The sequence below is a fragment of the Nanorana parkeri genome, unplaced genomic scaffold (genome assembly GCF_000935625.1).
Source record: "Nanorana parkeri isolate BGI_ZX_2015 unplaced genomic scaffold, ASM93562v1 scaffold79, whole genome shotgun sequence".
NCBI classification, from domain to species: domain Eukaryota; kingdom Metazoa; phylum Chordata; class Amphibia; order Anura; family Dicroglossidae; genus Nanorana; species Nanorana parkeri.
The window spans coordinates 2,158,954-2,179,373 of NW_017306347.1; the positions used below are offsets into that span (position 1 = coordinate 2,158,954).

The 20,420-nt window shown below is 45.2% G+C and overlaps 2 protein-coding genes across 2 annotated transcripts in view; one reads left to right on the top strand and one right to left on the bottom strand.

The window, feature by feature from the left end:
- Nucleotides 1-8,970, bottom strand: part of CRYZ (crystallin zeta) — a 14,234-nt gene extending 5,264 nt beyond the window's left edge. The window contains exons 1-7 of the mRNA XM_018576869.1: nt 8,951-8,970; nt 5,646-5,649; nt 5,233-5,355; nt 3,818-3,970; nt 2,956-3,119; nt 1,503-1,554; nt 355-504 (exon numbers count right to left, since the gene is read on the bottom strand). Coding sequence (XP_018432371.1) covers nt 355-504; nt 1,503-1,554; nt 2,956-3,119; nt 3,818-3,970; nt 5,233-5,343 — 630 coding nt within the window. The 5' untranslated portion in view covers nt 5,344-5,355; nt 5,646-5,649; nt 8,951-8,970. The remainder of the gene's footprint in view (nt 1-354; nt 505-1,502; nt 1,555-2,955; nt 3,120-3,817; nt 3,971-5,232; nt 5,356-5,645; nt 5,650-8,950) is intronic.
- A 1,769-nt stretch (nt 8,971-10,739) lies between these two features.
- Nucleotides 10,740-18,073, top strand: TYW3 (tRNA-yW synthesizing protein 3 homolog). Its single transcript, XM_018576875.1, has 6 exons — nt 10,740-11,195; nt 11,850-11,930; nt 13,721-13,819; nt 14,751-14,822; nt 16,110-16,243; nt 17,782-18,073. The coding sequence occupies exons 1-6, from the start codon at nt 10,869-10,871 to the stop codon at nt 17,975-17,977; spliced, it is 909 nt and encodes a 302-aa protein (XP_018432377.1). The 5' UTR covers nt 10,740-10,868; the 3' UTR covers nt 17,978-18,073.
- Nucleotides 18,074-20,420: the final 2,347 nt, after the last annotated feature.

Consider the following 20,420-nt stretch of genomic DNA (forward strand, 5'->3'; position numbering starts at 1 on the left):
ACATTTCTAAAAAAAATAAAATAATCAAAACTTGTGAAAAAAAGTTAGTTTTTTTCCTAATTTTTTTTATATTTTATGCAAAGTGAGGCGTTGTGTACACACGTTTGATATAATTATATACCCCTTTCTGTCCTCTAAAAAACAAATACATTATATGTGTGGGTATATTTAGTAAGAAAGTATATTACAGCCCTGGAAGAATCACACAGATCATTTACCAACAGAAACTGCAAAAAAGCTCAGTCATGAAGGGGTTAAATACTTGCTGCAGTAAGGACACGGAAAGAGCCTACTCTTCTATAACCGCAGACAGCATTCCATTAATACACAAACTGAAGTGTAATAGGATCTTACCTGAATCTTCTCTATATAATCCTTATCTCTGTGGTTGAAGACTTGGTGAGCACCATTTTGTAGGGCTAAATTCAATCCCTCAGGGCTTCCGGCAGTCCCAAATACCCGGAACCCGTAGGCTCTGGAAATCTGGCAAGCAGCTATTCCTACCTGTCAGGTAATATAATACAGAAGATGAGCCCATATTGTTAGCTGAAGCTTTGCATAATCTATCGATGAAAAACATAAACTTATATATTTGTTTCAGCAACAAAGAGCATGTTGGTTATTTGGCCATAAGTGTGTACTGCCAAACCTGTCAGTGAACTTGCCAGTCTGCCAGCACTTGTGATAGACTTCAAATTGATCCCTGTGTCCCCTTAAAGCTCCTGGGATCCTAGGCCTAAAGCATACATGGGACATCGACTTCTGTCAAAGTCAAGAATAATCCAGTCACCTTGCTGACATGAAGCCTCAACCTGTCATTCAACTGTCAAAGCCTGGAACATCAGCTGGCAGTAAAAGCTTGGACATTTGACAATTGAAAAGACAAAGGGTGGAACTTGGGAGAGGGCAGGTTTAAGCTTGACTAAGGCCGACCATACACTGATCCTATTTTTTTCGTTCAACACGAGGGCTGAATGAAAAATAGTCAGATTCCTCCATCAACACAAGCAGCGTGTCACTTGAGGAATCCCGCTGTATACAGGAATGTTCTGACAAGCGCCGCCAGCCCCCGTCAGAATACCCGACCAGAGCGGGCAGCTCATTGGCTGCTGGCTCTGATCGATCGAAGGAGCCAGTCGGAAAATCTTCAAATCAGCTGATCGAGGGATAGAACTTGAAAGGGTTGTCGACACACACTGTGCGAATTTCATCCGGTTCCTCCAAAAACGTACAAAATTCTAACAATGCACCTTAAAAGGCAGAAGTCAGGGCCCCAAGTACAGTCTTGGCCAAGTATCCATGGGGGCTCATTACAGAACACAAAATGTGAAGACTAATACACATTTGCAGTAACCAGAAGGTAACACTGCAGCACATTTGCTACCTTTGAAATGTTTTAGGCCAGGACAGGTTCACTTCACCCAATCCACGTTGGGTGCCTTTAATCTTAATGTGTATGGCTACCATCAGATACATACATATTCACTGTCTCTTCTACTTACTCCTCCACTTGCCCCATGTACAAGGACCAGCTCTCCAGGTCTGCCATGTGCTCTACAGAGGAAAAAAAGATCACATGATGAAAACAGATCATTTTAAAATCTTCGGCATAATCAAAATCAGATCGGTCAGCCCATCAATCTGATGCTTCTCCTTCACTGTTCAGTCCAAGCTGGGGGGCAAAGACAAGACGCAGGTACATTACTTAACTGCAAAAGTAAAAATGCAGGTCACCAGACACAATGTGTGAATCTCAGGTCTGGATGGATAGATGTGAATATCAGGCCTGGATATGTATGTTATCTGTGTATTTAACTGTTCAGATTAAACTTGAACCAGTGGTGGTTAACTTTCTTGCTTCAGGGAGACAGTCTGGAAGATCAGATAGTCAACAGCACACACGTAATGTGTTACCTATTATATAATAACAATGTATTGCTATCCTATTACATTTTATCGTGTCATTGTCACCATTTGTCATACAAAGCCAACATTTCAGGGCCACGTAGGGCCCCTTCTTCAGGGTGACATAGCGAGTAATTAAAATGCATTCAAATACCTTACAATTAAAAGAGAACTATGGTCCAACCTTTTTTTGCCATAGTTCTCTTTAGGGCAGTGGTTCACAACCTGTGGGTCGGGACCCCTTTGGGGGTCGAATGACAATTTGCCAGGGGTCGCTGGGAGTCACCCATTAGATAATCTATCATCATTATTATTAATAAAAGCTGACACCCTCGGCTTGTGTTATATGGTTTGCCATTTTAGCTGTTACAACAGTGGTTCTCAACCTGTGGGTCGCTGTGTGATTTCTGCTGTACTCGGTGAGAGTCCTCCTCAGCCCTCTCCTAGCGCAGCAGTGTCAGTTCTCCTGCCACGCTGCCAGATGTCGCTGCAGCAACCGCGTCAAGCCTAAATTTTACTGTTGGGGGTCACCACAACTTGGCAAATATTACCAAAGGGTCCCGGCTGTAGAAAGGTTGCGAACCACTGCTTTAGGGTCACAGAAGGACATATGCTAATGTCCTCCTGTGACCCAAAACTCAGCTCCAGATCCACCCTGCTGCCTGATTGACAGCTGGCTCTGTCTCTCTAAGCTGGGCCCGCCCCTTCCTCTGTCCATTCCTTCAGTCCGTGCTAGAGGATCAGAGAGGGGAGGGGGGAATCCAGGGAGGCAGGTGGTGAATGACAGCAGGCTCAGGAACGGGAACTCAGCGATCAGCAGTATGCGATTGCTCACCCACCGATCAATAGAGTCGACGTGCGACAGCTGCAGTGCAACATGTCGGCTCCAATTATGCGGCACTGTGTATTTCCCCCTCCCCATAATTTTCCTTTAACAAAATTTTTTATTTTTGTATCACTTAGCTGTAGATCTTCAAACTATCTCTGAATTCATGGGACTTGAACCCTTGCTAAATAATAAAATCAGACTGCGTCTTTTGTCGTACTTACTTCTGGAAGAGTGCTCTGTAGGCAGTGAAGTAGGGGACGGCTATGGCGGCTCCTTGCTTAAAGTTGAGGTTTTCGGGAAGAGAGTAAACAGTATATTCAGAGGCGAGTGCGTACTCTGCGTAACCCCCCGTAATGGTGGACCTGGTAAACACGCGGTCACCTTTCTGAAACATGTAATATAATCAATTTAAAAAGAATTCATTTGGTGTAACTAAGAATACACGTATTTATGTTTATAGTCTATGATATGAAAATGTTACCACTAACACCTCACGTTCACCTTTTTTGGGTGTAATACAAAATATTTAAGCTCAGATAAAACTTTTTTTTTAGTTTTATAGTCCATTTGAAGGTTGTCTGACAGAAAAGGAAGCAAGGAAAAATCTTCCCATGTCATGGAGGTAGTGGACCCTTTGTGTCATCAGGTGAATGTAGGCTTTAAAGAGGTCTAAGGGACCACCTAGTGCTTACCAGAGCACCCCGCAGGGGATGAAAGGCTTTGCTGCACAGCACCCAGGCAACAGGTCTACTTTAACCAGTTGACATCCGCGGTGTTAAACCCCCTTCCCATCCAGGCCATTTTTCAGTATTCAGCGCTGCGGTACTTTGACTGACATTTATTCCGTCATGCAGCGCTGTACTGAAATTAATTTTATACCCTTTTTTGGGGACAGATAGAGCTTTCTTTTGGTGGTATTTATTCACCACTGGGGGTAGCGATATAATCTTATAAAAAGGACATTATTTTCTTTAAAGGGTAAGTCCACTCTCCCAAGTGAATTTGGGGGAAAATGGAATTACCCCCTCCAATCTGCCCGCCCCGCTATACTTACCTTACAGAACTTTAGGAATTGACTCTTACCTTAAATAAGCGTACACCTGTTCCTACTTCTTCCACTATCCCGGAAACGTCTGAGCCTGGGGTGTACGGCAGATCTGGCTTCCGAGCGTAGGCACCGGCCCTGATATAAGTCTCCACCGGATTTATTCCACACGCATGAACTCGGATTAGAATCTTTAAAAAGAGGCAACAAAAATTTAAAAGAACAGTTTCAAAACAGACCCAACAATGTCAGAAAGTTTCTCAGTTGGGGGCAAAAATGCAAAGTAAAATGAACGCAGGTGAAGCACATCAAGAGGAAGTGTTTTACCTGCAAAAGATTATTATGTTATTCTGTGCAGCATGTCTTGTGATCCAGAGAAGACTGTCAGATCCTTCACCGCCACTTTAGCAGCTGCACAGCATGGTCAAAAACAACCCCAGCCTGCTGATTGGACAATAAAAAAGCTGAAGGGCACTGACGAGTTATCACTCTGCTCTTCTTTACCATTCTGTTCTACACATGTGCTCTTCATGCTGACCCCCCCGCCCCCTTTCCGTCCGAATGCTTCTGTACAGGGGATCAAAAGGAGGCCAATTCAGACACTAGTTAGAGCATTAAAAAAATACAATGTATTTACATTTTCTATTCATCTGTGGAAGGGGTAAAGCTGAACTCCAGGATAAGAAAACTGTCTAAATACAAAGGGTCATGTGTATTCTTCTGAAGTCTTGCAGAGTTTGTGTTTTTCTTCCAGATCTGTGCAGTGATCCACTGAGACCTGGAATAAAGACCAGTCACTGATCTTCTCTCTCCTTTTGCAGGGTGACTGGTCTCGTCTCTGCCCCCTCCTGTAGTTTCCTATAGTGGGTGGGACCTGCTGGGCCCCTCCCACAGCTCGGCTCTCTGCACAAGCTATGTACAGCACAGTGATGATGTCACTACTACTTATACAATGCAATGACTGGGTTTGTAAAGGCATTTGGTGCAGATGTCTATGATTTGTGGCTATTGGGAAACATACTGTATGTGACCCCGCTGGGAAGATTAACATTCCCTGTTGGTACTGGTGACCAATGTACCCTGTATTGACATAGCACTCAGCGGGGGCAAACAAAGATGGCAACTGCTTAGTATACTTTTAATTAAAACACGATCGGAAAACACTCCCCGCAATGGCTCTGACGCTTTTCACACTACTGTACAGGGCTTACGATGGACTGTGTCCCAAATGTGTTTTAAACAAAAGACTGCTCAGCCTAAATCAGTGTGCGGTGGCCGTACTTGTTTACTACACGATGCAGAAGTGGAGTCGGCACCCGGTACTGAATGGAAGAGCCAAGGGGGTTTTTGGAGCAGTGTCTCCTTGTCTCTGAGCACTCAGTGGGAGGCCAGGAAGCCGTCAGACCTCTAACTGTGTCGGAAACAGAAGACTGAACAAACAACTTGCGCGTACCTGGTCCTCGCCCGGCGAAGGAACGGCAACATCTTTTAGGAGTTTTAGAACTTCCGGTTTCCCAAATTCATGGACCCGGATAGCGCGCATTATTCTCCCCACCGACGCCATGCTGGGCTCTCTCTGAAACACAAAAATAAAGAGTGATCATCGTCCGACAGTAGAAGCTTGTCTGAGGGCTCAAGGAACCTTCCAGCAAGCAATGTCCATGTTACATGGTTGAGATGCTGCGTTGGATTTCTGTAGGCACGCTCTGCGAGAGTTCACAGGGCATTGAGTGAGTACATCCTATGAGCGAGTACATCCTATGAGCATCTTCAATATGTTTACAAACTTCTAGATGGAAATGGTTATTAGTAGTGGGATAGAACTAATGAGATTCAGATTTACGTTTAGTTCATCACCATAGATACCTTCCTCCGATACCGGAACTTCCAGTCAGAGGAAGATTTCCTCTGACCAGCAGTGCCGTAGGGGGAACATGAAGCCGTCTTCCTTGGCAATCAGTAAGCCGTGTGGCGAGTAATGACCCACCTCCCAGCTTCCTGATTGGTCGGGAAGCCGGCGCCATGCCGACTGGCTAGGAGGCCAGCTTTCCAGCCAATCAGCATCGAGCCAGCCGAACAGCTGCCTCCTTGCTGATTGGCTGGTAACCTGGCTTCCCTGCAAATCAGCATCGAGCCGACTGAAAAGCCGGCATGATGCCGATTGGCTGGGAAGCTGGCTTTCCAGCCAATCAGCATGGAGCCAACTTCCTGAGCAATCAGGAAACCGGGTCATTACTTGCCGCCTAGCTTCCCGACTGGCCGGGAAGCCAGGTCGATGTTGATTGGCTGGGAAGCAGGTTTCCCGGCCAATCACAATTGAGCCGGCCAAAAAACATGGAGTCGGCATCCCGGACAATCAGGAAGCCGGGTGACATATCACCCACCGTGCAGCTTCCTGATTGCCCGGGAAGCCAGCTCCATGCCAGCGAAAGCACCAGTATTGGTACTCAGTATTGGCGAGTATCAAAAGCAAAAATATCGGTACTCATACTCCGTACCAAAAATAAAACCTGTATGGGTGCATCCCTAGTATGTATATTCATAGGAAAAATGTGATATATTGCAGCTTTCCAGTCCTTGGGTATGATGGACATGGCTGCCAATAGTGGGGCAGAGTCAGTCCTCCTGTAACAGGCCCTACTTGGTCAGCAAGGGGGCCCAAGTCAGCCGCTGATGGCTCCAGCATAACACCCCCTAGCCGGCAACCTTCTCCACAGTACCAGCAATACTGAGGATTCATCTCCTGGATTTCTTTAGTATAGTGCGCGGTAACCCTGCTGCTGCGAAGAGCCTTGTTCTGGCACTTCCTGGGGTTTCCCAATTGTGTTGTCACTCCGTCACATGACCTTGGTGGTGACTACAAGCAGCCGTGCATACACACACAGGCACAGTCCACTGTGGTCACTATCAGGAAGACGGTCCCGAGCAATGATGTGCCGATGACGACGCTGGAGCCAGTGCACATAGACAGGAAGTGACTGAAAGAGGCGGCAGGAGATCAGGACTGAGATGGGGAAAAAAAAGAAGGTGAGAAAAACAAGCAGTTCACTACCAAATGAAATGTCTGGTTATGGCTTACAGATACTTTGAGTCATAAAGCTGTTCAGGCAGCTTATTGATCTCATCCCAATTGCTGATCGGCTGATATAACCGCTATAAATCTACAACCTTCTATATCAAATAAAATGGACAACATGGAAGTGTGTTAGAATGCAAGTCACAGCTAGTTACTGCACGGGCCAATGCACTCGGTTACCCATTATAATTGTACCTGGAAACACGCCGACGCTCCCTCTGTATTAGAGGAATGATCAGCATTTAGTACATACGACCTTTGTTCTGCTCCTGGGACGCTCACTTCTACCACCCGCCACCCCCCACAGAACTCGCTGACCGAATCCTGCCGCTGCAGACTGGAGACAGCTGCCTGGTGTCATTGCAGGTCTAAGGCTCACCACGCACTTTACAATCTACCAACGTGCATGTAGTGCAAGGGCCTGCCAGATTGGATATGAACTGGTTGGATAGATTAGGCTGGCCCTCATATTACATAGTTTTGGTAAATCTAAAGTTGATTGTACAGTCAGATTCATGTATGTATGTATGCATGCATGCAGTCCGATGTATGCATGCAGTCCGATGCATGCATGCCGTCCGACTTATGCATGCATGCAGTCCGATGTATGCATGTAAGCAAGCATGGTGACCCTAAGGCCTCATTCACACACAACGCAAGCAAAATTGTATATTGCGTATACACTATATGCAATCGCAGACTGCATCACTCGTAATGGAATTTTTTATGTGCTGTACGTATGTACGTGCATAAAAACACACGTATGTGAAGAAATACACTGCCCGGACGCATCTGTTCCATTCTGTTCTTTGCGCATATATATACGCTACGCAAATATACGGCTCCATACGCGGCTATGTGTATGGAGCCATTTATTTGCATATGGTACAATAGGCACGTACACGCAACAGTGTGAATGAGGCCTAAAGGAGATTGTACAATCAAACTGCAATGTGTCTAGGAAGCTAAAAGCTGCAAAATGACTAAGGGCCGGTTCACACTATAGCATTGTATGGGGCGGTACCCGTTAGGTGCACTGATGCTTGCGTTGCCATTCAGGATGGCAGTCCAGCGCACCTCCCATTGTGCGTGCATCCATGCACTATTTTCTTCTTTGCATGGCAACGTACACTATCGCAGTACTGTGGCCATATCAATTGATAGAGGAAATACACCTTTCAAACGCACGTTCAAAAATGCAGCTAATGCACATAAAAACATGCCAATGCATGTAAACACAGATGTGTTTTTTTTTACCTGCATAGTGTGAATGGGCAATAAAAATGCGTGTGCATGTAACATGCGCTTTCATGTTCAGCGAGGGAAACTTTTCTAAAGTGCAGGAGACAGAATCTGGAGCAGTTGCCCATAGCAACCAATCAGCTTCTAGCTTTTATTTTCAAAGCCTAAATGAATGAACAAACAGAAGGGAGAAGCTGATTGGTTGCCACGGACGACTATTGAAGACTCCGTCTGCCCAGTTCGGATAAATTGTGTGTGGGGGGTGTGTGTGTGTGGGGTGTGTGTGTGTGGGGGGGGTGTGTGTTTTAATGTCGTCAAGCAGTTTTCTTTCCTGGAAAGGTGAAACGATTTAAATTATACATAGATTATTTTCCTTTACTGTGCGTTGTGTTTACATGCATTAGTTGAATTCAAATGCATTTTTATGCAACTCACCTCAGTGTTGTGGTGTAAACAAGGCACATAGCGAACCCTTGTATTCTATGTGACCTTGGATTGATCTGGTGCAGAATAACGCAGGTCACCACACATGGTGTGAATGAGCTCTTAAACAAAACTCTAAAACACTGTGCAAATCATGCTTTGCAGTGATTTAAATGCATGCTAATTATTATCGTTATTTTAAAAAAATACTACAAAATATATTCAACAGTCTTAATCTCCAATTGCTGTGACAACATTCCCCAACCTGCAACAGGCTACTAAGGCATGCTGAGTCTTGTGGTTCCACAACAGCCAGGCTGGCAATAGTCTGCACATAACATCAGCCATTTTCAGTGACATTTCTATAACAAAAAAGTGAGAGATTTCCATACAGACAGAATGCAGACCACGCAGCTCCTCTCTCTCCTACTCACCAGATTCAGCTCTGATCCGGCAGTAGTGGTAACAGCTGCTCTTTTACCTGTCAGCAGTAGCACACTAGGGGGTGTGTCAGTGCCCGTGAGCACAGCGGCCGCCATTTTTAGTGTGGGCAAATAAAAGTGTTTGTTGTTGAAAGTTGTGTTAGTCGACCTGCAGCGGGCGGCTAATAGAGTATACTGGTAGTTGTGATTACCACCACAGCTGTAAGGTTGGAAGTTGCTTCTGCAAGTCTGGAGCCTCACTGGGCTTGCCAGAAGTAAATATGGCGGCTTCTCATGCTGATACGCAGGAGGATGTTTGTCCCCTTTCTCTCACATTACAAAGCATGGAGGTTTCCTGACAGCGTGCAGACTGATCAGCCTGAGAGTAGGACGACCCGGGGAATCTGTGTACAGAAGAGTGGAGTGAAGAAGAGCTTCCATAATGGCACATGGAGCTGCTTGGGGATTAAATTAATAAACTGTTTTTCCACATGAAACATCAGAGGAACCTACAGCCTGGAGACCTAGAGATGTAATGCTCTGCTGAGCTGGTAGACTTCTAGATTCAGCGATCATCCTGCCTGGGGAACCTCTAGACCCAGACCCTTACCTTACCCTACTGACCTGTAGACTTGAAGACCTTCCATTCTGGTGAGACTACAGACCCAGAGTCCACCCCCATCTGGTGACCCACAGACATAGGGATCCTCTACTCTGCTGATCTAGCAGACCCAGAGAGCCTTCTACCTAGGGAACCTCTAGACCCAGACCTTTACCTTACCCTGTTGACTGATAGACTTGACCCTCCTTTCTGGTGAGACTATAGACCCAGAGTGCACCCCACTCTGGTGACCCGCAGACCCTGGGATCCTCTACTCTGCTGATCTATAAGACCCAGAGATCCTACAGTCTGGGGGACCTCGAAACCCAGACCCCTACCCTATTGACCTATATACTGGAAGACCCTCCATTCTGGTGAGATTACAGAGCCAGAGTCCACCCCCGTTTGGTGACCAACAGATCAAGCATCCCGTACTCTGTTGATCTGCTAGACCCAGAGATCCTACAGCCTAAGGAACCCAAATGTGGAGACCCCTCATCCCACCTTACCCTGTGGAGCTTCAGACCTAGTGATCCCCTGCTTTGTTAAATCTCCAGAGACCACCTCTGTCTGGTGACCTGCAGACCCTTTGTTCAGACACAAAGATGACCCACTAAATCTTCATCTAACTGCAGCCTAGTTAACTTCCAGATACCTCCCTAGGATTAGTGACCCTCAGATCTAGAGATCCTGCCTAGTAAACCTTCAGACCCAGAGACCACCCCCAGACTTTGACCCTCAGATCCAGAGAATCTGCAGCTTGTGGAACCTACAGTCTCACAGAACCCCCTGTCTAATCCTTGGGACCTTCAGATCTAGATGGCTAAACTCGAGACCTGGTGACTCTCGTATATAGAGTATCCCCACTTTATTAAACCTCTAGACCTAGAAACCACCCCACAGACTAGTGAAACTTTAGACCCAGAGATCTTCAAGCTTTCTGAACCTCCTAGGAGCCCTGTTCAACTTGGTGGACTCTTAGATCCATAGAGCATTCCTAATCTGGTGACTTATCAGACAGGCTCTCTCCAGCAAGCTGAACACTCAGAACCAAAATCCCTGGACCCTGAGGACATCTTCAGTATTACAACCCTATTCAATTCAGCTTGGTGATCCATTTAACCCCATAAATCAATTTTAGAGTCATGAACCAGATGCTTTATTCTTTCTGATGAACCTACACACCGAGGTGTCCTCTTAAGCCTAGTGAACCCCCAGACTCTGAATCTTATTTGGCCCAGTAAGACTCAAAGTCTTGAGAGCCCTCTAAAACTTGGTGGAGCCCCAACTCCAAGAGCAGTTTTCAGATTAGAGAGGTTTGACACATGGAGGACCATTGTAATCTTACCAAAACCCAAACTAGTTGCAGCACCATGGAAACAGAGTCTACTACCAGCAGTCAACAGTGCCAGAACCAGAGCGGCTCCAGCAGTCTGGTGAACCCAAAGACGCTCTCCAACTCAAAAAAGCAGCAAACGCTTCCCTCCATTGGGCCTTTCGCTCACTGGAAACTCCAAGCCTCCCTCAAAATAGACCTCAGTAAGAAAGGCAGTGTGGACAAAGACATTGAGGAGATTGTGCGTCATATTAACCTCCAGGACTGTTATTTCACCACCAGCTCCTGCTCTGGCAGGATTATAATCATTGATGAGGTGAGAGTTCAATGATGGGGCCTTGAGGGACATCTATAGCAAATTATTTAATTTTTTTCATGCAACACGCCAAAGTAAACGCAGCCTTCTAAATTTCCCAATAAACTACCTTTCCCTAAATCTCTGCCAAATCAATGGGCAGCACAGTGGCGTAGTGGTTAGCGCTTCTGCCTTGTAGCACTGGGGGTCCCTGGTTTGAATCACAGCCAGGCCACTATCTACAAGGAGTTTGCATGTTTGTCTTGTGCTTGTGTGGGAGACGCACAGAATTACGACATTTTACCGTAAAAATGTAAAGGATGTAATATCCCTTTGCCTCGGTCAGCTTGTGTATGCAGAATCAGCTAAATGGGTATCGGGTTTTTTCCAGAAATATAGTTCAATTTATACTCCAGAATATTCCATCTGCTGGACCTTTGTTCACCTGTCATACAGATAATCAGGCTGTGCTGTTAATGCTTCACTATGTTGTCCTCAAACACCCTGCTGCCTAAAGACCAACATGTGAAATGATCTACCGCCTGCACTCTGCTATAGGATAAGGTGGCAGTCAGACTTTCATAGCGCCTCGGCAGTCTGTACATCCTGTTTGTGCCTAAAATTTCTGTTTTCTAATGAAGTATTTTTACACATGTATCTTCTCCTTCCTCTCAGAATCCTAATCACTCAATAGTGCAAAAGGAGAACTGCTTGTGGCTGTTCGTGACCCATGACCTCTGTAGTATAGATGATGTGGTGAGTACATGCAGTGCACGGCTGTTTATTTATTACAGGTATTTACATTTTGTCTTCTCATTATATGACTATTGCTGCCAATGAGAAGAAATGTTTGGTAACGGCAGCTTGAAGATAAATGTACCCAAATCTGATATTTTACTTCATGGTAGATCTTGAGGAACCTTTTCAGGTTGGCTGTTATCTGTTCCAGCCATGGCTTCCATACAACGCTAGAGGCTGCTACTGTATCCCAGCTCCTGAAAGCAGTGCTGATTCCAGGTCAGGTATGTCACTATGAGGCTGATCTATAAAACTTCTGCCCAGCGTATAGCTGGTAGAATGCCGTTCGAACGGTGTTAGAATATGGAGAGGGTTAGTAAAACTTGGAAAGGGAATCCATCAGGATGGAGGTTATTTGGCACAGTCAAGGTGACCATCCAATACCTGAATCTGCTACCTCAGGGAACAACATGAGAGAACACCTTTGCAGCATGACACATAGGGGTTGATGTATAAAACTTCTGCTCACGTATAGCTGGTTGAATGCTGTTAACACGGCACTACTACCACTAGATATAGCCGAAGAAAATAGGAATTTCCTCTGCTCCATTTAGTGGCAGTAATCCATGAGAATGTCAATCGACCAGCTATACATTGGCCCCTATGTGTGATGCTGTGGAGGTGTCCTCCAATGTTCTTCCCTGAAATAGCAGATTCAGGTTTTGGATGGTCACCTTGACTGTGAGTAGTAACCTCCATCTTGATGGATTCCCTTTCTAGGTTTTACTAACCCTCTCTGACCATCCAAAACCTGAACCTGCTATCTCAGGGAAGAGCATTGGAGGAGACCTCCACAGCATCACACATAGGGGCTGAAGTATACAAATTCCACCCAACATATAGCTGGTCGAATCTCATTCCCATGGATTACTGCCACTAAATGGTGCAGAGGAAATTCCTATTTTCTTTGGCTATATCTAGTGGCAGTATAGATAGTGGCAGAACCTCCATCCTGATGCATTTCCTTTCCAAGTTTTACTAACCCTCGGCATACTCTAGCACCATTCCTGGCTCCCTTCTCGGTACAGCAATAGAAGTCCTCTTCAGGCAGAACAACAGTCATGTAATTCTGCCCATTCCCTTTGAGCCCAGCCTGTCGTTTACACCCTCACCCCAGGGGGGCTCACAGTACTCCAGAACTGAGCGGTGCTGAGCAGGAGGAAGCTCCTGTGATACTTGCAGAACAGTTAGAAGACTACAGAAAGGAGGTATGTGTAGGGTTTGTAAAGTGTAGTGTGTGTTGTAAAGTAGTCACCCTACAAGCTCACTCCTGTGATGGACTACAATATCATGTTTAGTGGTGACTACTTTACAACACACACAAGGACCATGGGGAACAAAAGTAGCCACCCTCCAGAAGGAAGGACAGTGTCAGCACCAATTCAGGGATGATTTGAGGATCTACAGCCGAGTGATACACAAATAAGATACATTTTTGTTAATAGTTAAGGTACTTTAATGTATATTTAAGATTTAATGCCTGAGTTTAGATTAAGGTATAGAAAATGCTTGGGGTGGGGGAGACACAATCCTGGAGTTCCACCTTAATCCAGACAGATGTTCTAACCCTTTCTACTCTATACAAACCAATAAGACATCTCTGGTTTTGGCTTTATCTTAGGAAAATTAATTTGATTAATGAAATGAACTTCCACCCCCCGGGATTAGTTCAGAGTGAGCGGCTCAATTCATCGACATATCTAATTGTCCTTTCCCATTATTGTTTTCATTCTCATTGATGCCTCTAGGTTGCAGCTCTTCAGAAAACTTCAGGAGATGCAGTGCTGAAGTTCGAACCCTTCGTCATGCACGTCCAGTGTCGCACATTAGAGGACGCACAACTTCTGGTAAGACTTATAGGGCTAGTTTAACTCGTATTGACCATCAGATTCCTTGTTTCGTTTTCCAGTGTGAGAAAAGAATTATAAATAATATAAAATAATATGAATATTAATCGTGAGGTCCTGTAACGTTCTAGGAAGTGATCAGTGAGGGCCCAGTCACTCCATATCCAGTGCATTCCGGTGCGGTTTGAGCCAGGAACGCACTGGATCGCATAGATCAAGCAGGGCAGCGTTCTGGGGCTGGAGGGGGCATGTCGGTGTCATTCATGTCAATTATTATACAGGATTTATATAGCGCCAACAGTTTGCGCTGCGCTTTATGTCAGTGGCACAGCAGACACAGCCCTCGCCCACGGTTCGCTCGCCTGCACCGGAACGCAAGGTACTGGAATGCCCTCCTTTCCAGTGCAGTGCGATTGTAAAAAATAGTGAATGCAGCATTTTTTCCAATTGCATTGCACTGAAGGACATTCCTGTACCTCGCGTTCCAGTGCGGGCGATCGCACCGTGGGTGTGTCTGCTGTACCATTGACATGAATGACCCCAACACACCCCCTCCCGCCCCAGAACGCTGCCTTGCTTGATCTATCCGGTCCAGTGCGTTCCGGGTTCGAACCGCAACAGAATGCACTGCATATGGTGTGACCGGGCCCTTAAAGATGAGTAGTTGCGTATAAAAAGGTTGTATGTGTCCCCTTTTCAAAGCACAGGCAAATCCAGTAAATAACACAAATGATTGACTGTATAACTCTGATTACCAAGTCTTAGTGCTTAAAGTTGAACTTTTGTCCTTCTCTTCAGTGTTGCACAGTTGTACCCACTCCTCTCCTGGACTGAATTTGCTTGCTCCGATCCAGTTTCAGGACATAGAAAGGGCTGACAGGTTCACTTTTGTAGGTCTCATTGTTAACACTTTGTTTCCGGTCTCTTTCAGCACAGTGTAGCCATAAACTCAGCATTCCGGAATTCCGGCATCACTGTAGGAAAGAAGGGTAAAATCATAATGGTAAGGGTTTCTCCCTTCTGTGAAAATATATGCAGTATGTAAAAGTATATTTATATCTTTGTTTGATCTGTTTGTACCCCAGATACAGGCCTTGCATATACCCTGATCAGCCATAACATTATGACCACCCCCCCCTAATATTGATACGGTCCCCCTTTTGCCACCAGAATAGCCCTGACCCATCAAGGCATGGACTCCACTAGACTTCTGAAGGTACGCTGTGGTATCTGGCATCCTTTTAAGTCCTGTAAGTTGTGAGGTGCGGCCTCCATGGATCGGACTTGTTTTTCCAGCACATCCCACAGAAGCTCTATTGGATTGAGATCTGAAGAATTTGAGGGCTAAATCAACGTTATTGTGTTCCTCAAACCATTCTTGAACCATTTTTGCAGTGTGACAGGGTGCATTATCTTGCTGAAATAGGTCACTGCCATCAGGGAATTCCGCTTCCATGAAGGGGTCTACTTGGTCAGCAACAATGTTTAGGTCGGTGGTACATGTCATTGTAACATCCACATGAATGGCAGGACCCAAAGTTTCCCAGCAGAACATTGCCCGAAGCATCACATTTCCTCCGCCGGCTTGTCTTCTTCCCAGCGCTCACAATGTTATGGCTGATCAGTGGACATGTCCTTAAAAACATAAGTGTACTCTTAACATGCAAATGAGTTATTAAAGATGTAATTTAACCTGGAGGATTTTTATAGTATAAAGGTATTTGCTTCCTTGCCTGAAAATGTCATCCATTTCTTTTAGAAGTGTGTTTTATCCCCCACACAGGTCCCTCATACCTTCTCTGTATGCTGCCCTCCTTTTTGTGCGACCGAGCGCTGCTTGTTTCTCCTGTGGACTAACTGCTCCCAGTCACATATCCTCCCCATTGTAGTTTGCAGAAGGTGAAGGGCGTGTGATTACACCATGCTTCCTTCTGCGTGCACGTACGATCGGCTAGGCAACCCGTTGTGACCAACCTACATCCATTGATTAGCTGCTATTCTAATAACTCTGCCTGATTAACGCCATGGTGATGACAAGACCGAAACTGGTGTGTGGGACCATGGAGGAACCTAAAATTTACGCTTTAGGTCTTAGATCTTCCTCTTCATCAATGGTGGAAGGAGGGAGGGGGGAGAGTTTAGCATAAAATGTATAATATTTTTACCTGCCCGGTGTTGGCTTAAAACAGCATTGGATCTTTTTGTTTCCTAGACACATATACTTGTTTGAAGTTCTTCTTTGTTGCTTCCTATGATATTGACCAGACGGTTTGTTATCATGTATTTCTAGGCGGTACGGAGTACTCACTGCCTGGAGGTACCACTGAGTCACAAGGGGAAGTGTTTAGTTAGCAACGAATATATTGAATACTTGGTGCAGACGGCAAACCAAAAAATGGAAGAGAACAAGACAAGGATCGCCCGGTTTGTAAAATCCTCTCGCTTCAGATTTTAGTAGAACATCGCCATGCTGGAAAGGGAAACGCCACTTCTTGTAATGTTTTTGTCATATTGTATATTGCATCTTCAATATACATCTTCATTAGGGATGCACCGATACTGGTATTGGTGCTGATTCCGAGTATTTGGGCGAGTACTCGCTGCCCGGTCATTACTCACTGCCTGGCTTCCTGATTGGCTGGCAAGCCAGCCCCATGCTGATTTGCCGGGAAGCCGTTTTTTGCCGGGAATCACAAACAACATGGAGCCGGCTTCCCGGCAATCAGGAAGCCTGCGGGCATGTCATTACCCGCCGACCGGCTCCCTGATTGCCCACGAAGCCGGCTCCATGGCAGCGGAAGCACCAGTATCGGTACTCGGTATGGGCGAGTACCGAAAGCAAAATATCAGTACTCGTACTCAATACCGAAAAAAACGGTATCGGTGCATCCCTAATCTTCATTATTGTGTATAGCTATATAGTATGTATCTTCAGAAGGGGCTTGGCAGTGGTCCCTTGCAATTGAGATCATAGTGCAGAATGCTTGAAATACTCACTTTATAGCAATAAACTCTCATTCTTTCTTACAATAATAATATCAGATGAAACAAATATATATTGCCCGGCAAAGTATTTCTTACACTCATCATGTTTCCAAACAGCTGGCTCCAACTCTCTAAGCTCTGATTCCCTGAACTTCCTGTCTAGTACAAGATTACAAGGACAGAGAAATCTTCAGCAGCCGTCTACAAGCCCGGAGAAGTGAAGAGGGAGGGAGGAGGACAGGAGAGCAGTGGGGAGGGGAGTGACTTGCTTTGCTTTGTCTGTGTGTTTGTGGAGACACACACAGCTTACTAGCACGCACAAAAGGGGCTCCATAGGACCCTGCAGGGTAAAGGAGCCACTTTAAACAGAATATCAGGACCAACTGATTCTGCAGGCAGTTAAAACTTTTGAACATCAGGGAGCAGCAAGTGATTTTCATCAGTATTTGAAATTGCTTAAAGGAGAACTATGGGGTCAGGGCTTTTCCTCATAGTTCTCCTAATGGTAATGGGAGGACACAAACTAGCGTTCTCCCGTCAACCTAAGCTCAGTATACCGCAAGCTACAGCTCATTATATACTGAGACGCCGCAGCCGGAACGGATCCCGACAATTATGTCTGGATCCACCCAGCTGCGTGAGTGAGCTCTGCCTATCTCGAGGCAGAGCCAGCTGTACCCGCCCCGTCCGTTCCGCCAGTCAGCACTGGAGGGACGGACAGGGGAGGGGAGAATCCAGTCACTCCCCTGTCACGGCTCTCTGCAGTGACAGGATCGAGAAGTGAGCGAACACCGGTATGTGTTTGCTCACTTCCCGATCTACTGAGCCGACCTGTGACAGTCTCATTGTCACAGGTCGGCTCAGATTATGAGGCCGAGTGAAAAGCACTCACCTCATAGTTCTCCTTTAAACACATTTTGACTTTACTATCACTTGATGGGTCCTATCTTTTACTGTTTGTCTTCCTATTCCTGCAGGTTCTTTAGCTGCCTCCAGACTGCTCTACAGAAAAGAGATGGCATGAGTGACAAAGACCACAAGGGAAGGACGGACAGTTCAGTGTACACTCGCCGGAGGAGAAGACAGGAAGTAGCTGAGGCAGCAGATGACAGTCTCAGTGAATCCCCTGATGACCCAGAGACCGGCATCTCATTCCTACACGATAAAGACTAAGGCAATGGACAGATGAGACCAACTACTGGATAATGTTTCTAAATGAGGACTTCACTTTATCACTATATCCCTTTACACACCTCCTGATAAAGAACAACACGTGCTGTGTCCCAGATACTTCTATAGACAAACTGATTCAGATCCTTCAAAATCCTGACTACTTGATACAAGTGCCTGAATACCTCTGATCCCTCTGCACTGGTCCATGGGTCATGTTTTAGACAGTGAGGGTTTTGCTCTGTACATACCCTGAAAGGGAAAATTATAAACTTACCTTTTTTATAAATGGTTCCTGGTTTACATCATCTTGAATTTCTAGTTGTGTTAGACAAAGGCTGTCTGTCTGAGGATGGTTTAGGTCACCTAGGTCTTTTGCCTTCTGCAACCATTTCTGAGTGACCTTTACTGATTATGTATATAGCTGCATCCAGCTTTCCCCTAACCCGTTTGCTTTCATGGAAGAGTATCTTGCACCAGTTTGCCATGAAGGTTGAGCCACCTGTCCACCAGGGTTTTAAACAGAAGTCCCTCTGACCCATCATTCAATACAATTAAAGTGACATTAAACCCTCAGATTTTTTAACATAAACCAATACTGTAATGTGTGCCTTACTGTAATCCATGGTAGTTTCCCTTCTCTTTGCTGCTCTTCCTTTTAAATCCGTATCTCTTCTCATGCTGGGCAGAACTTCTGTTTTGCAGCAAACTGCCTTGTCTCTGTAATGGATACATTGGGGTTGATTTACTAACCTTATAAACACACCACGAACATGTATACACCTCTGTAGTGTGTTCCCTCCCAGCATGATCTATGGGTGGAATCTAAACACCTTTGTAGTGTGTACACACCTAGCAGGTGTGCTGTGCTTAGCCTTGCATGAATTGCAAGGTGATGTTGTGTAAATTAGCTCTATGTTGTGTTGCTTGCGTTGATGAATGCAGGAATGTACAAGCATGAGCTAACCATTTTTGTCTAAACTGTGAAGCAGCATTATATATGCATCATGTGCATGATTTTTCCATATATGGCATTAGTGGAAATATGCTTTTAGAGACTTTTTGGTTGATAAATATGTTTTGCTGTGTAAAAATCACACGCATCTAGTGCGTACGTGTGTTTAGGTTAGTAAATCACCCCCATGGTGTCTGTGTGTAGGTTCACAACCTGAGCCAACACTACAGGAAGAGGCACTCAGCTGAAAAGGGAAGTTCTCCCCCAGCATGAGAAGACATGAGGATTTAAAAGGAAGAGCAGCAAAGAGAAGGGAAACAACCATGGATTACAATAAGGCACACATTACACTATTGTTTTATGTTAAAAAATCTGAGGGTTTAATGTCACTTTAAGCTCTAGCTGAATTATCTAATGGCCGTCTCTTATAAAACACTCCTGATTGATTTCCCAGACCGAACAAAACACTTTAAAGCTGAATTCCAGGCAAATCGCTATATACAAATATATAATAGATATAAGGGAGCTGTTTTACCTGCCAAAAGATTTGTATTTCTGTCTGTCCATTCCTGAGACTAATATCCCTACCACACACATGCACACACATACCCACTAGGCCCAATTTGCACCCTTTGTTTTTTAATTTTGTAATGCAGCCAGGTGGCATGCACAGTAATAGATATGGGACTCTTCATTTTTAATAACTGCTTAGAGCTGCACCAAGGGATCAAATACCCCGTGCTGGCAGCTGCCTCATCCATATTTTGTTATTGGGCCCCATGAATCGTGGTTACACCCCTGCGGCTACCAAATCTAAGGACTGGTAAGCTGCAATATTTTACATTTTTGTTCTTCAGTTTATTTGTCCTATAAATAACACAGTGTCACTTGAAAAGTTGTGTGTACCTTATTCTCTTCTGGTGAAGGCACAAGAACATCCTTAAAGAGTCTAAATACTTCTGGCTGCCAAAGTAATGCCCAATTATCTGCATAACGAGGCCATGCTGGGCTTTCTCTGAAACACCAAAATAGTCATGATCATTGTATGACAGTAGAAGTGTGTCTGAGTGCTCGAAGAAGCTGCAGAGATACACCATGGATGATGGAGATCTGCATATAAGGAAAGGTATGTAACTGGCTGTTATGTTGATCTTCTGGCTTCAGCACTTTGGGTCACTGATCTAGAACAAGCACGTAGCCAAGGACTTCTGATTTTCCCAATCTGCATACTTCCAGGTCAGAAGTATGGAAGCCAGAGGGTCAGCAAAGGTAGCCCCATATTCTTTTCATGACGTGCACTTTTAGTTTCGCCAGCTGCAGTGCAACTAGAAGCCCCAAGATTAATAGGTCATGGTGGTGTGTGTTCACAACAAAACACAATGACACAAGTTAATAAACGCTACAACATTTCTCTATAATCTGTCCAGTGACGATGATAAAACATCTTGTATAAAGAGCATGATGCAGATACTACATGCACAGGCTCCATCA